Genomic DNA, 16,702 nt, shown 5'->3' with positions numbered 1-16,702 from the left:
CACGAATGGTCAATAGATCCATGTATCCAATGATCACAATTGAATTAGATGTTAATGTGGGATACTACTTATTACTATTTTCTTTTTCGTCATAGGGGGCAACACATATATCATATTATTGATATTACGACAAAAGAAACTATATTTTTGTCTTTTTGGTTGTACTTTTATCCCACATCGATAAACTATTATTCTACAAGTCCTTTTACATAGGGCATACTTTAGTATGAACGTATATTACAACGAGTACCCATTGGAAATTAAGGCATGTACTTAGGCCATATATCCAAAGGACACTCTTTGTAATATTTTCCCTCATTTTTGGACACAAAGCCCAAATCTATTTAGTCCAAAGCATGTATTTTGGTGTGGTCCCACATTGGTTAGGCATAGCCTTAAGCTTTCCTTTATACAAGGAACAGTGAAAATATTTGGGTGTATTGCAAAGAAGGTCCGCTAGTAATTAATAGTACCAACGGGTATTCTTTGCAATAATTCTGTCTTTTTAAGCCAAGGCTTCTGTCCCAAAATACAAATTCTGTTGTTGTCCCACATGGACTAGAAATAAAAAAGTGTTTATAGTTAATATAGTTGTGGCTCACCACATCTAGTCGCCGCGAAGAGAGTTTTCGTGAAAGATAGTCTCCCAAACAAATGCATGGGAGACTTCTTAGTCACGGTTACTCTTTTTCGTGGCCTCATATCATTTTTGAATCTTCGACCTTTAAGCTTATCATATATACGAGGTATTTTCTCCACCTCAGAACTCGGACCTCAAGCGTCCGGCACAATGCAATTCCTTTCAAGCTCATAGCTGATGAACTACATACCTCGGACCTAAAGAGTTCGGTACTCGGACCTCAAGCGTCTGGCACAATACAATTCCTCCTAGGCTCATGGTTGAGGAACATACTACCTCGGACCTCAAAAGTCCGGTACAATGTAATTCCTCTCATGCTCATGGCCGAGGAACTTACCACCTCGGACACTTTGAGTCCGAAGTTACGTCAATAGGTCTGAAACCAAGTGGGAGCAAATATTCTTTATGGCTGTCACACCTGTAGGCTCTCATACTTGGCCTAATAGTGTACGACCTATAAAAGGTTTTGTCCCATATCAAAAGCAAATGAGAAACGCGAGTACAATTTATAGTGCAACCCCACATTTATTGGTCGCCAAGAAAGGTGCCCCTTGATAAATAGGTCTTCAAGTAAAACCGCTCAATCAGAGACCAACATATTAAGGGACCCTCTTTCTTGAGCCTATCCTTTTCGAAGTCCTCGGATTATGATGATATGCGTGCCGCACATACTCCAGAAAGTTGAGAATTCAAAGGCATCAATAAGTTTCCTCTATGGCATACATAGAGGCCAAGGAGACACACTCTGGACCTCAGGAGTCTGAAGATACCAGTCAAACATATGCCTCAGATCTCAAGAGTCCGAAGGCATCAAAACATTCCTCTAAGGTAAGGAACTTCACGCTTCAGACACTAAGAGTCTGAAAATAAGTATACGGGTCAAAAACCGTATGAGCCAGCCAAAACCTAAGTAGAGGTTGATGTATCCTTTGACATTTTATTCTCAAAATCTATGGATTTGATCAAGACACTTACTAAGACAAGTAAGTAATTTGTCCCATATCGAAATAATACAAGGAAAAATAAGTATTAATATACTTGTTCTACACAAGGTTAACGGCAAGAAGGGTTCCCTTGATGGTTAAATCGCTAAATAGTACAACCATCTCTAGCTAATAACTTAACTGTCATAGGAGTTCCCTTCTTACTACCGTCCCTGCTTTTGTCTCGGACCATGAAGAGTCAAAAGCTTTAAGTGCATCGGACTATGAGGAGTCAGAAGCTCTAAGAGAAAACATTTTTTTCTCAAAAACATGAAAGTTGCTTAGCACAAATATGCAATTCTAAAGTACTAGAAAATATGCAGATTCTAAAAAACAAAAAAAAAAAAAAAAAAAAAAAAAATTAAATATCAAAGTTATTACAAATATTGTTCGCGCAAACAAAATAAATACATCAAGTTGAAGCAAGTACATAGATTTACTTCCCTTTAGGGTCAAAAGGAACAGAGTCGAAGGCATCCACCACGTTTGGGCTTGAAGATGGAGGTAGTGAAGGGCTATGAGCTGCTGGAACTGAAGAGCTTGAAACTGAAGGATCCCCCTGATGAGACTTCACTATTTTAGCGAATAACAACTCAGCTTCTTGGGCCTTTGGACCCTCATCATAAGGGAAAGACACCCCCATATCAAGATCAAACGCCTCAAGGTCCTTCTGTTTATCACTCGAGCCTTGGTTGAAGCCGAACCGGAAGGCCTTTGCACTTGACAGGCGCACCAAGGACGAGTAGCTTTCCTGCATCTGCTTTCCAGCAGTTGTGCAAGTATCAACCGCATCCCTTTACCACAGGTTTTTCGCCTCCAGCTCTTTCACCTTAGCCTCAGTAGATGCAAGTTGGCTTTTATACATGTCTCTGGCGTCATAAGCCATCTTGACGTCCAAAAGCGCATGAGCTCTTTCTCTATTTTTTGGATATATATGGATTAAGCTTTAGCTGTGGCATACAGGGCCATGGTATGGTACATGTTCTGCACAATCAACAATGACGTAAGGAATATGAAAAGAAAGTTAAGTAAAAATCAAAGTAGAAGCAAAATGCAAACCTCCATAGCACGAACGGGGACAGAAGGAAGCAGCTGGTCCAGCCCCATGTTCCTAATGATCTCTTCATCTTTGGGCAGCCACATCCCCCGAGCTACTGCCAAAGTAACAAAGGGGTTAGTGACTATCGAGTCTCTGGAGTAAAAAACTGACTTATCAGCTCTTGAAAAGATGGGTCTCCAAGGCTCTTCAGCATCTGTTAGGACGTAAGCCCTAACTTTGTCCTCGAGGTCAGCTTCATTAGCCTTCTTCCCTTTACTCTTGGAGACATTTTTACCCTTGCTGGAAGAAGGAGGGTTCTGCTTTGCCTTCTTCAGAGGAGGTTCATCAACATCCTTTTTATGTTCAGTGGAACGGATAATAACAATGGGCTGATCCTCCGCCGCTTTCTTCTTAAGAGATTGATCTTTTTTCTTCTCCTCATCAGTAAGAGAGAAGCTGTCGAAGGAATGAAGGGCCAAATCCATGAGGTCAGCTGCTGCAGCGATGGAGGCGATTTCTTTGAGGTTGGACGAGTAGAGCAACTCCTTAACAGATGGAGGGTCACTTCAAACCTGTTCTTCGAGAAATGAGAGCCTGTTCTTAGCTGCAGAGGAGGGGAAGGTCAATGAAAAAACACCAAGAAATTCATAAGTGTGACGAAAGAGTAAAACTCGACATGGGAGCAACCAGAGCACTTGTCATGAAGGGAAGGAAAACATTCTATACCTAACTTCCCAAATTTGCGTGGGATTGGGAGTTTGCTCGATTGAGACACAACCAAATTCCCTTTAACAATTATCATTCTCTCTTTCTATTTCTTCTCGGAAGTAGGAAGGTCCGTACATATCCTCTGTTGAAGAGAGGAAGTAAAATAAAAACGGTCAGGCTCGGTCCTATGCCTAAAGATGGTGTAGATAATGAATAGGTTAACGAGAGTCAAGTTAAGACTCTTGAGCCTTCGGCGGACCAAAAGTGCCGAGACTATTCGAAGAAAGTTAGGGTTTACTTGAAGAGGGGTAAGACCTAACTTATTGAAGACCAAGTGATAGAAGGGGTGAAGAGGAAATTGAAGAACATTGAGGTGCCCAACCGATAAGTGCAATTCATTCTCTCCAATGCCCTCGCCGAAACTGAAATCAGCCTTCTTAGAGTATTCAACAATTTGTACCCCTTCAGGGATTTCAAATTCCTCTATTACAAACTCAATGGTGAACTTAAGATGCCGAATAGACAAAATCATCTTTCTCTCCTCTTTGGTGAAAACACTATCTGAGCCGGAAGTAGATGCTTCAGCTTGAGGTAGAGAAACATCCTTTTGATTGACTGAATCGTTCGCAGATTCAATGGGTCAGAAACCTTAAGAGGTGGAACCCTAATGAGAATAGGGGAGGACGAGGGTGTGGACTTAGAATCCATAATCTCTATGTGGTCATGAGTGGGTGAGGTGCTCATGATACGGGATCAACAAAGTAGATGAAAAACTAACCTGGTTATACGATGAAGTGAAGAACTCAATGAACGCAGTGAGAACAAAAGTAAGTCTTGAAGAAGCTCTTGGACAAAATGGTAATGGACACTCTTCAAACCGCCTCTTACAAAATTGGCAACCGTGCAACTTTAATTCCCTTTTAATTAAGAGCCGTAATCCAATTAAAGAGGAAATTGGGGGCAAAGTGTGGAGGGAAAAATCCCCCTGCAGTAAGAGTCGTCCATGTCATCACGATATAAATTTATACTTTAAATCCTTTAATAAATTACAGAAGCCCAGCCCGGGTCGTGTGATACCCCCTAATTTTGGAACACGGATTGATCAACTCCGCGCACAAAATCAAGGGATATCAAAACAATTTAAGTATTTAACAAGCACAGAATACAAAGATGAATAATAAAGAATAAATAAACCGCTGAAGAAAACTAATAAATAAATATTACTTAATGATTCTCCAACAATTACAATTCGGAAATCCCATAACTCAAGGACCCCTTAAAACATTATTCAATAATCCAATACTATTTAAAAGTACACAAGATGAATAGACGAATGACAGTCTCCCAGCTGCGGATCCTCAACCTCGAGACTGGAACCTCTAATAACCTAAAAAATAAATCGTGGGTTAAACCCTACGAGCAAGTTCACTTTACCAGGCCTCTGAAAACCAATAAGCAGATCATCTCTGATCAAAACCAAACCTAATAAAGTTTTAACTTTAATAAAGCACGATATACATGTCTATATATAATTATATATACTATACTAATCACATCCATTATTAGGTTTATTAAATTTCCATACCTATTAAATAATTATTAAAATAATATTCATACCTAGACCAATCTACCATTTCATTTTATAAAAACTCCTTTGACCTTAATCCCATCCTAGTCAGTTGTTTAATCATTTAAACAACAAATTATAATAAAAGAAATACTCTATTTAATCCCAACCCGATAATGATTTTAATTGTTTAAATCACATATCCAAAATCCAAGTTTTGACAAATCATCCACGTCTTCCCCAATATTATTTTATTAATGTAAAATAATACACTAACCAGTAAGTACTAAACTATTCTCATTTAAGAATATCTAACCCTAATCCAATCCATACATACAACAACCATAGATGATATTTTAATCATCTAACACATAATAACGTAATTATGCTTTGGCAAATCAACCATGCCGTTACAAATATTTTTATTTATATATTGGCAATTCAACCATGCCTCCATAAGTATATTTATTTATACATTGGCAATTCAACCATGCCTCCGTGTATGTATATTTATACATTGGCAATTCAACCATGCCTCCACAGGTATATTTATTCATACATTTAATTAGCAATTCATCCATACTTTCCATATATGTATTCTATTCATACAAATATTTAGGTAATATATTTAATCATTTGACAATTCATCCATGCCCACACTTTAACCATGAATTAACTTTAAAATTAACAATACGCTAAATCATACATAGCCATCACATGCATATTATACGCATATCATTAATTTAACAACCAGCCTATTAAGATATGCCAAATAAGAATGATAATATTAATCATCTTAAATGATTTATATATATATATATACCTACACATATGTTATTTAATGTATATATGTGTTTAACACCTTCTTTAATAATCCTTGATTATTTAAAATCAATATACATACATACATACATATATATATATATATATATTCATCCTTCCATACAACTCATAGACAAATTAAACTATATATACCCATATATAAATAATTATATATATATATATATATATACACTTCCTTCCATAACAAATTATTAATTTATTATATTTACACAAATTAGTGCAACTAAATATGTCAGAAATAGTTTCCTTTAAATACTCCATATTGGTTTAAATAGTTTTCCGACACTTTCTCACTAAAACATAAATATCTCCTAGTAGGATAGGAATCTGATAATGAAATTGGTACCATTGGAAAGAAGACGAAAAATCCTTGAATTTGAGCTCAAGAATGACCCAATTTCGATTTAAAATGACTAAGTTATGACCGTTTTAATTTCTAGTGTCGAATTAGGCCAACATAGTTTCCCACGCGCGCCCACGTGCTTACTATGCACTTGCACGCGCTGGATTCAAGCCTCCTTGTGTGCTGGTATTGGCTAAGCTCTTTCAGCTACCGTGAGCTTACCACACTGAATCCATCACTTCCTTTATGCCGCATCCAATGGTCATAAATGAGTGCGCAAATGAACACGCTCACACTAGATTATTTTCTATTAACTATAATAGATCTAAGGTCCAGATCAGCGAGTGCACCATCTTCTCATGGTCTGCAATACACCAAATAATCCCATAGTTGACCAGACCACTTCTATGGTCCAGATACACATGCGCACCAAAGTTTTATGCGCCGCGATGCACCATATCAATTCACATAAGTTTAATTAATCAAATGGCCCTAATTGGCGTATACACCCTATTATCCTACACCGCGCCGCACTGGATCAATTCTTTATTGTGCCGCCGCTCCACATGCGCCAGTTACCTAGTATATATATATATATATATATATATATATATATATATATATATATATATATATATATATATAATTATTTTCCTAACAAATAATAGGAAAATAAATCCTAATAAATTCCTAAAAATATCAGAAAAATTCCAGAAAATTCCAGAACAATTCTAGAAAATAAAGAAACCATAATTAACTCTCTTGGGTCACAAATCCACCTATAGATTGATTTTAAAATATACATAACACCTATATATATCAATTAAAATCCAATAATCTAAAAATCAAATATAATAGTTTATACTTTTTAATTATTCCGATCTAACCATAATTTTTAAACAAATAAATTTAATTAAAGCCTTGATACTCAAGGTGAAATCCTTATGAGTTCTAAGAGGAAAGTTAGAGAAAACTCGCCTGAAGGTTTCGAAACGAAACCGACGCTTTAAGCTTTAATTATCTCTTCCAATTCCGACGTCCTCCTTTTCAGATCCGACCTCCTCCTTGTCAGCCCTTCTTCTTCCTCTCTCTCTGTCTGTTTTATTTTTCTAACGTGTAAAACCTTTAACCCTAAAGCCTTATGTGTATTTTTATACACCTTAAATTTCAAATCCTATTCCAACTAGTATTATGAATTAAAATAATAATCTTTAAATAATTTAAATCTATAAACATATATATATATATATAAATATATATTCCTTCCATAATTAACTCATTAGTTAATTAAATCATATATACTTATAAATATCAATAAATATATATCTATATATATATCTTTCCATAACAATTATTAATTAATTATATTTATATATAATTATATATATATATATATAAATATAATTAATACAAAAGTGATCATTTAAATAATTAAATAACCACGGACCTTCATTAATTAACCCAATAAGGTTTCATACAAGCCCAAGACCACATCTTTTGGTCCAACTTTCCTCAAGCCCAATCCAATTAATTTAAATAAATAAGATAATTAATTAAATACAGAAATTAAAATAACTAATTACATGAAGCACATAAACAAATAAGAATTTACAACTAAGTCATATAATACCAATAAAATCAACACACCAATAATTCAATCAATAATCAACCACACAAACAATCAATCATCATACATAATCACGAAATATAACTTAATTAAAATAAGATAATTAATCTAGCACTCAATAAAATAAAATAAATCATTGAAAAATAAAATAAAATAATTAATCCTAATTAATAAATCTTTTAAAATTATCGGGGTATTACAGGTCGAGCCCAAATTAAGTCTCCATCTAGCCCAAGATTGCTGGTACTAAACTTCTAACCCATTAGTCTAGCTCAGCTAGCCCAAGATGCATTCGGCCTAAATTATTTGGGAGTGAATGAGTCATACTAAGCAAATGATCCTGCAAGAAAGGAAAGTTCTATACAAGGAAAAATCTGATATGGAGATAACTGTAAAAGGTAGTAACTTAGTTAGTAAAGAATTGTATATGGAATTAATTGAAGGACAAACAAGGCGAGCCCTACCATAATTCCACCACCTTTTTGTTACAAATAGAGGCCTAGTCCTCCAATAAAAATCATCGAGCAATATACGCTTTTCTCTGAATAATTCTTGTTACTTATTACTTTATCTTGAGTGAGTTGCATTATTTCTTTTAATTTCTTTTATAGAGAGAAATTTTGCACCTACAGGTAGCAAAAGGAAAAAATAAAGCTGAAAGAATGGAAGCCATGATATAATTAAAGAAGAAAATCAAGATCAAAGTATTTTCTTATAATTTTTGTCTTAAATTTCTTTTTTATAATTTTTTTTTTGAAGAGAATTTTTATTTTTATTTTTTATTTTCTTGTTAGTATGCTAGCTTAAACACCCTTATTAAGGGAGTGATGAAGCTACCATGGTTGAAATATAAATAGTTGTATCTTTCATGTTATGTTAAGTTTTTTTTCTTTAAAATATTATTTTATTCTTCTATTCTATGTTCTTATATTGATAAAAAATTAGAAGGAGGATTCTTCGTATTTGCCAATTAATGGTAATTCGAAGAATGCCTACTTTTATTTACTAAAGGTATATCGAATTAAGTAAAAATATGCTCTCTCATATATAAGCAAATATTATTTAACGTTATAATTTTTCTTCAACTTTTCAAGTTGTAATTGGACTAGTGAATAATTTGCTTATCGGAGAAAAATTTACATAAAAAAAAAAAATACAAATTTATTTATATTGAGCCGTAGTGGTGGATTCCTTTGAGAATTTTCAATTATTTAATTACAACCCTTCAATTCTAGTTTTATTTTTATTATTTTCTTAAAAATTCAAAATTGTTTTAGAATTTCTTTTTCCTTGAATTTTGGTTTTGATTTTGAGTTCACGAATTTAAATCTTGAATGTGTGATTCAACCCTGCTTATCACTACATCATTTTTAGTTTAGTCTTTGTAGGTTTTTCTTTATTTTTGCACGAAGTGTAGAGAAGCAACAATAATACCTACAAATCTATAGGAAAAGTATCAGCCTCACTTCCTTTTTTAAAAGATACTTCCTTCTCACCATTTGACGAATATATATTTGTGGATATTGTTGTTACTTCTCTACACTTCGTGCAAAAATAAAGAAAAACCTGCAAAGACTAAATTAAAATGATATAGTGATAAACATGGTCGGACCACACATTCAAGATTTAAACTCATGAACTCAAAATCAAAACCAAAATTCAAGGAAGAAGAACTTTTAAATTAATCTTTATTATTATATTTTTAATAATGAAAATAAAAACTAAAATTGAAGGGTTGTAATCAAATAATGGAAAATTTTCAAAGGAAAGAATCCACCACCACGGCTCAATATAAATAAATTTGTATAATTTTTTTTTTTTAATGTAAATTTTCCTCCGATAAGTAAATCACTTCACCAGTCCAATTACAATTTGGAAAGATGAAGGAAAATTATAGCGTTAAATAACACTTATTTATATATGAGAGAACAATTATTACTTAATCCGATATATCTTTTGTAAATAGAAGTATCCATTCTTCGAATTATCATTAAATGGCAAACACGAAGAATCATTCTTCCAATTTTTTACTAATATAAGAGCATAGAATAGAAGAGTAAAATAATATTCTAAAAGAGAAAAATTTACACAAGTGTATCTCAACCATAGTGGCTTCATCACTCCTTTGAGAAGGGGTGTTTAAGCTAGCATACTAACAAGAAAATAAAACATAAAATAAAAATGTTTTCATAAAACATGAAAAATTGGGATAAACATATTTATTTAATAGAAAATATTAATTAAATATTTATTACTAAGTATAAAATAGCAAGTTTTGTGCACCTATTAACTTGCTAAACTGAAGAATGGAGAGAGACTGAGAGGCCCATTGATTTTTTGAATCATACCAGTATATATAATGCTTCTTTCAAAAGATAGATGTAGTTTAAAATAATGGGAGATGATGACAACAAGATCTGCCTTTTCCCGGGGTAAAATGGGGTGTGTCTATACCTAGGGGCGGAGCCAGAATTTAAATTCAGGAGGGGTAAAAAAAAAAAAAAGTAATAGGAAAAGAAAAATGACAAAATTTTGAAAGAAACTAATTAGAGTATGATTGAATAAGGAAAATATAATTTTTTTAAAAAAAAGGAAATTAAAGAAATTTAAAGAGTTTAAGAAATTTTTTGAAACTTAATATTGTTAGGGGAGCATAATATACAAATTTATATATATATGTAAAAATAATTTTAAAAATTCAAATATATTATATAAGGCGGGCCCAGCATGTGCCCCCTAGGCATATGCTGGCTCCACCCTTGCCTATACCTTATACCATGTATTTGTGCGTCTCTAGCAATTCTAAATCGTAAGCCCACTCTGACACCGCACTCTCTCTTACACCTTCGTTAATGGGGCCACGTGGCTGCCTCTTTCTCTAATCATGGCCGGCCACATGTCGGCTCATTCTTTTATTTTTTTCCCACTCGATCCGCTCCATCATTTTTTTTTTCCCTTCCCCCTTACTTCAATCGTACTTGTTATTTTTCTTTAAGAAGAGTACAAATGAGTTGATAGTGTAATTTGTTGTATAATTAAATTTTCAACGCATCACAACTAGGGTTGCACAAAAATTTGGTAAAATTGAAAATTTAAATCGGATCCTGTAACGACCCGAACCTGTGGTTCTGAACCGTTAGCCGGGTTCTTACCCGAACTCGAGGTCAACTAGGGTTACACCCGTCATTTCCTACATCATTACGAAGCATAAACCTCATCCATAACCCTACAACCCTCCCAAACTACCAACATTACAGAAGGAACTCAAGGCAGGGTGGAAGAAGAGAATCGGCTGGCTGATGCTCAAGGTTAGTTCGGCTGACCTAAATGGTCGGTCGGCCGAAACGATGCACAATTGTGTATACTCTCAAGACTTCCAAAGAATGGCCTATCGGCCGATTGGAAAATTGGATTCGGTCGGCCGGAAGAAGAGGTTCGGTCCTCGTCGGCTGACCGAAACGATACTTCCAAAGACTCAACTCTCTGGAATGCCCCAAATTATACTGTCGGTCGACTGAAGCTCCTTGTCCACCGGCCAACAGGCTCTGGAGTTTTGTTAGCTGCAGCTGAGAACACAAGGAAACTGGGCTCGTTGAGAGCCAAACCTGATAGACAATCTAATCCCGAATTCATGGCAACATAAATAGCATTCTATAGATATATGTATTAATCAATTTCCCAATTTATACATCATTTTTCCATTCAAAGCATAACATAGACATAGTCCCAAATACATCAAAATACTGTCGAAATTATAATTACAAAACATGGCTATGCTTTACACAAACAATTACATTTCCAAAGTATTAGTTTACAAAAAAGAATGGGATCCCATATACAAAAGACAGTAAAATAACTTCTAGTCCGTCAAGCTTGTGGTGGATTTTCTTTCGCCATTTCCTTTCTGTGTCCCGAAATTGTTAAGATAATGGGTGAATATAAAGCTCAGTAAAAGTCGCCTAAGGCATTAGTTTTGGACTCCCTTGAGCCACATAACACAAAAAGGGATACAAGATAAAGGGATCATGCATTAGGGTCCATGAAATACTTACGATAGGTAAAGCAATATTCTCAGTAAATAACACAAATTCTACTAATGTCGTGCATGATATTAAATGTAATGCATCCCGTTTGAACTCGGTCTGAACCTTCTTAACTCACAACTTTTGAAAAAAAAACTCACTAAATGACTTTACCGAGGCGAGATTGATAACTATCCCTGGTTCCAATTCTGGCAAGGCCTGGCAACCGTTAAAGGGCCTAGTATTAACTTTTTCACGCCCTATACCGGGCTGCGCTCCCTCTAGGTCAAGCTAGCCCCGAACTCGCGAAATCCGGTTCATTTTAAAAAAAATCCCAACTTCAAACAACGACCTTCCTTTTAAAAGTCCATTTTAAACTTTCTCTGAAATTTCCCTTTCCCTTGCCATATGATGCAATGCATTGTAATATCAATGAGATCAACATGACAATTTCTAGACAATAAGCATGATAAACATTCCATATTCACATTCAACAATAATTTTAACATGCTCATGATAGAATTACCTACACAACAACAATTATTCAATTCATAAGGTTTCCATGCAAAATTCTTCACATGCTCCCAATACAATATAGAAAGAAATCATATACTCGACATTTTACATATCTTTTACATTTTTAAGACACATTTCCAAGTCATAAATCAAGATTTCCAAGCATAAAGAAAAGAAACTCAAATTTCGCTCAATTAAAGTTAAAACTTAGACATTAGGGAGACCCCTACCTCAATTAGAGAGCAACTCCTCAAGAAGCCCCAAATTCACCCCAAACCCTAGAATTTTGAAATCCCTAAACAGTGGCTAAACAGAAATTGGCTCCAATCAAAGCGAAGATCTCAAAGCACTCGTCAACTTTGCTTCAAGTAGATAGATTTAATTCCCAAACGTGTGGGAAAGATCAAGTTTTGAAATTCAAGGAAAACGAAAAAGAAAAGGAAAATTGAGGGGGAGAGAGAGTCTGCCAGTAGAGAGAAAGAATGAAAGGCCATGTAATGGCCTTATGGCCATTACATTGACATGGTGGGTCCCATAGAAAAATATCTCACTTTACACATTAATATATATATATGTATTTATATATACAATTTAACTACAATCACATAATAACATATATCCACATAAAATGCACTAAATAAATATGCATGAAATGAAATGGACTCGTGATACAACCCCCATACATAACAATCCTGGTAGCGGGTTCCACCTGGAACCTTTAGGTCCGAAAACAAAAAAATATCAAAATGGCAACCCATGCATTTTCAAGAGTCCTGACTCCAGAAAATGTACCAAACAACCCTCTGACACATCCGGCACACCCCAAGGTGTTTGGTTTGCATAACCTCAAAATGACAAAAATTGAAAACATTACAAATCCGATCGAATCGAACAGTTTGCACAAAAATTCGGTCAAATTGAAAATTTAAATCGGATCCGATCGAATCAGACAGTTTGATTCAATTTGGTAACGGTTTGATTTGGTCATTGTTCTAAATTTGTGAAACCGTAAAATACGGTTTGATCACAGTTTGAAGTCTTTTAGGACCGAACGGAACAGTTTAGTTATATATAAATATAATATAAATCTATAATTCAAATCATTTAAAAGTTTGTAGCAACGATAAATCATATTGTTCATTTTTAATTCTCTTAGGTCTTATCAATTCATTAGATAATTCTTATTTTTTATTAATTTATTGTGTCTGAATTTTGTTGGTTTTATGAATTGTGGCGAATGTTTGTTGTTGAATTAAGAATCTGAATGTATAAGGTTATTAAGAATTCTGAATGTATTTACTTCAGTTTCAAAAGTGATAAAGAAGAATGAATTAAAAATTATGAATATATTAACAGTTCTGAATGTGTTGTTTAACTTGGTTTATTGTTGTGTATTTCAATTTTGAAATATGAATATTTTTGTAACAAGAACGAAAAATTGTAAAAAAAAAAAAAAAAAAAAAAAAAAAAAAAAAAAATCGTAAAATCGAACGAAACCGATTTCTCACAATTTGTTTTCTTTGGTTAAATTGTTCGGCTTGGTTCCAAATTTTCTAGAGATTTCAAAAAAAACTCTTAAACTATTCCAAACTAAGTATTGTGCACTCCTAATCAAAACATAGGTGAAACAAATTTTTAAAAAAAGGAAAAAATAAAATCACAAATAAGTCATAATTGTTATTATTATTATTATTTTTCAGGGATTGTTATTAGTTAAAGAATTTAAAAATCAATCACAAAGGTTCGCGAGAGGCAAACAAGTGTAGAGCAACAGGCTACTCTCTCTTTCTCATTTTTCTCTCTTGGTAATTGTTGTTACCTTATCCTTTTAAGGCGGCGTCCACTTTTTAGGTCTAATTTGGGTTGAGCAATAGAAAATCAAATTTGAATATTATTTTTATATATGTATTTTTTTATTATATATAATATTGAAATTATGATCACTTTTTTGCTTTTCAATTAATTTCTTTATTAAATTTTAATTTATAGTATGTTAACATTTAGGATAAATAATTTTATAAAAATTTATTTGTAATTTATTAAAAATTTGCAATAATTTCTTTATTATTATTTTTTATTTAAGAGTAATTTAATTTTAAATTAATTCAGTATCACATTAAATTTTCAATATAGAAATTAGTCATATGGGTAACCCGAATTAACCTTATTTTTTAACCTGAAATATAAGTCCATGTTGTAAATTCAAATTTAAAACTAGAAGGATGAGTTAGGCACGGACTGAATAGTTGGGGTTAGAGTTAAACTCGAGTTGAACATTTCATATATCCAGTTGCACTCAAGTTACACTTCAAGTTACACCCATTTTCCCTGTTAACCTAACTCTTTTTAATATTTTTTTATTTTAGTGGTTGGATAAATTTTCAAATGTACCCTTCTATTATATGTCCACGTAGGATTAATAAACCTTTGGTGTACAAAGTCATGCAGTCCCCTAACATAATATGGTATCGAACAAGTCTTCGTCTGCCAAATCTATGGTTCTTTTTATTAATGGAATTAAGAATGAAACAAAGAGAAAGTTTCAGTTATTTGACATCCTTCATTCCTTATCAAGGAAAACTGGCAACTGCTTTGAGTTACAACAAAATCTCTGGTTGGGTTGAAACAAAAAACAAAACAAATTCTTGATCGCCAAGTCGGTACTCTTTTACTAAGCATACAGTCTTCAATTTGAAGTAGTAGTATATGCTAAATTTATGGCTTGATGGTGATTGAGCCTAAGCTGCAGCTGCCTTGACTTTCTCAATCAGATCTGCGGCGTCTTGAACAGTTGCGATATTTGCAGCTCCCTCTTCTCCAATTGACACTTCAAATTTCTCTTCCAGAGCCATCATAATTTCCACCTGTACGTTTCAATTTATTCACATCACTATTGCAACAAAATTCATTCAAAATTAACAACTATTTCAATTTTTTTCTTTTTCCTGTTTAACGTACATCATGTAATTACATTCATCATTCATGCAATAACCGTATTTGCAGAACAAGCCCACACACACACACACACACACATATATCTATATATATAAGAGAAAATGATATTGTATTGATGTGCAGAGGATATGACATACAGTGTCAAGGGAGTCAGCACCCAAATCTACAAATTTGGTTTGGGGAGTGACAGTGCTTTCATCAACTGACAGTTGCTTTGCAATTGTGCTCTGTACAATTGTTAGAGTCTCTGCCTGAGCCTGCACACACACATTGTGTCATTAAGCTTAAAACTAGGACACTAAAAGCAACTACACATATATATAATTATAATACTACATATGAATATGTATTAAAATGAATATAGATTTGAGTGATATTGATTAATTCTTACACTGGAGCATGAAATTGTAATCTTGTGGCAACGGTTGAGCGGCAATGATTTTCTTGCTGTATTTTTTATTTGAATCCTAGGCACAACTCTTAACCCACCCTGCAATATTCACAATGAGTATATATTGATATTAAAATTATCTTATTTTCTCTCCCCCAATATATATATATATATATAGTATATGTGGTACTTACAATTGTGGAGAAGCTGCTGCTAAGTTGGTTGAGGGCACATTTGGGCCTGGGAGTGCAAGTAAGGGTAGCAGTAGGAGCAACTGAAGCTAAAAGAATGGAGGCCATGATATGTTTTAATAATTAAAAGAAGAAAATTAAGATCAAAGAAGGTGTTGAGAGGCCTAATTGCTAGAGCGATTAATGAAATTAGTATATGAGAAGAGATTGAAAGGCCTTTCGATGTTTGATTCATATATAAAGCTTTGATGGATAGATAGTTTCCAAATGACGGGCGATTATGTCAAGAAGGCCTGCCTTCATGGAGGTGATCAATCGGGCGGTCTATACCATGTATTGTGTGTCTCTAGTGCTGTAATGCTAGCCGACCTTACAAATATCATGTTTATTCTTTTTTTAGTCAAATAGTTATGTTCCGGTGGGGTCTAGCGTTACGAGAGCCAAGTGCATTATATAATAATAATTTAAATAAATATATATAAAACTTGTCATGAGAGCAATTTTTTTTTGAGAGGGTATTTTCTCAATATGAAGGGGGTGCGAGAACAGTTTTTTTCTTTTCTTTTCTTTTTTTTTTTTTACAACATTTTTTCTTATTTTATTATTAAATTAATCATTTTTTCCTTTGCAAATAATAGGGTTAATTACAACGACACCCCTTGATGTTTGACATATTAACAGTCATATACAACTTAATTGCTTTTTGGACAAAGACACCCCCTGTGATAATTTTGATCCAAATAAACCCTTAAAACGTTAGAAAAGATGAGATTACCCTTTAATATTTAATTCATACCGTTAAATATCAGAACTCATGAAATATCAAATTTGCCCTTATATATACATTATTGCAGCGGGGAAGAGAGAGCACAAGTCG

General features: G+C 33.7%; 1 protein-coding gene across 1 annotated transcript; it reads right to left on the bottom strand.

Moving 5' to 3' along the window:
* Positions 1 to 14,686: 14,686 nt before the first annotated feature.
* Positions 14,687 to 16,104, bottom strand: LOC132285567 (acyl carrier protein, chloroplastic-like). Its single transcript, XM_059787760.1, has 4 exons — positions 15,829 to 16,104; positions 15,635 to 15,733; positions 15,381 to 15,500; positions 14,687 to 15,152 (listed from the first exon to the last, which is right to left on the bottom strand). The coding sequence occupies exons 1-4, from the start codon at positions 15,931 to 15,933 to the stop codon at positions 15,027 to 15,029; spliced, it is 450 nt and encodes a 149-aa protein (XP_059643743.1). The 5' UTR covers positions 15,934 to 16,104; the 3' UTR covers positions 14,687 to 15,026.
* Positions 16,105 to 16,702: the final 598 nt, after the last annotated feature.

This window comes from Cornus florida, unplaced genomic scaffold (genome assembly GCF_030987335.1).
Source record: "Cornus florida cultivar Cherokee Brave unplaced genomic scaffold, ASM3098733v1 CherokeeBrave_3.0.0_Hap2_Chr11, whole genome shotgun sequence".
In the NCBI taxonomy this organism is placed as follows: Eukaryota; Viridiplantae; Streptophyta; class Magnoliopsida; order Cornales; family Cornaceae; genus Cornus; species Cornus florida.
Note: the sequence above shows the minus strand (reverse complement) of the source record. Positions and strands in the feature narration are given on the sequence as shown.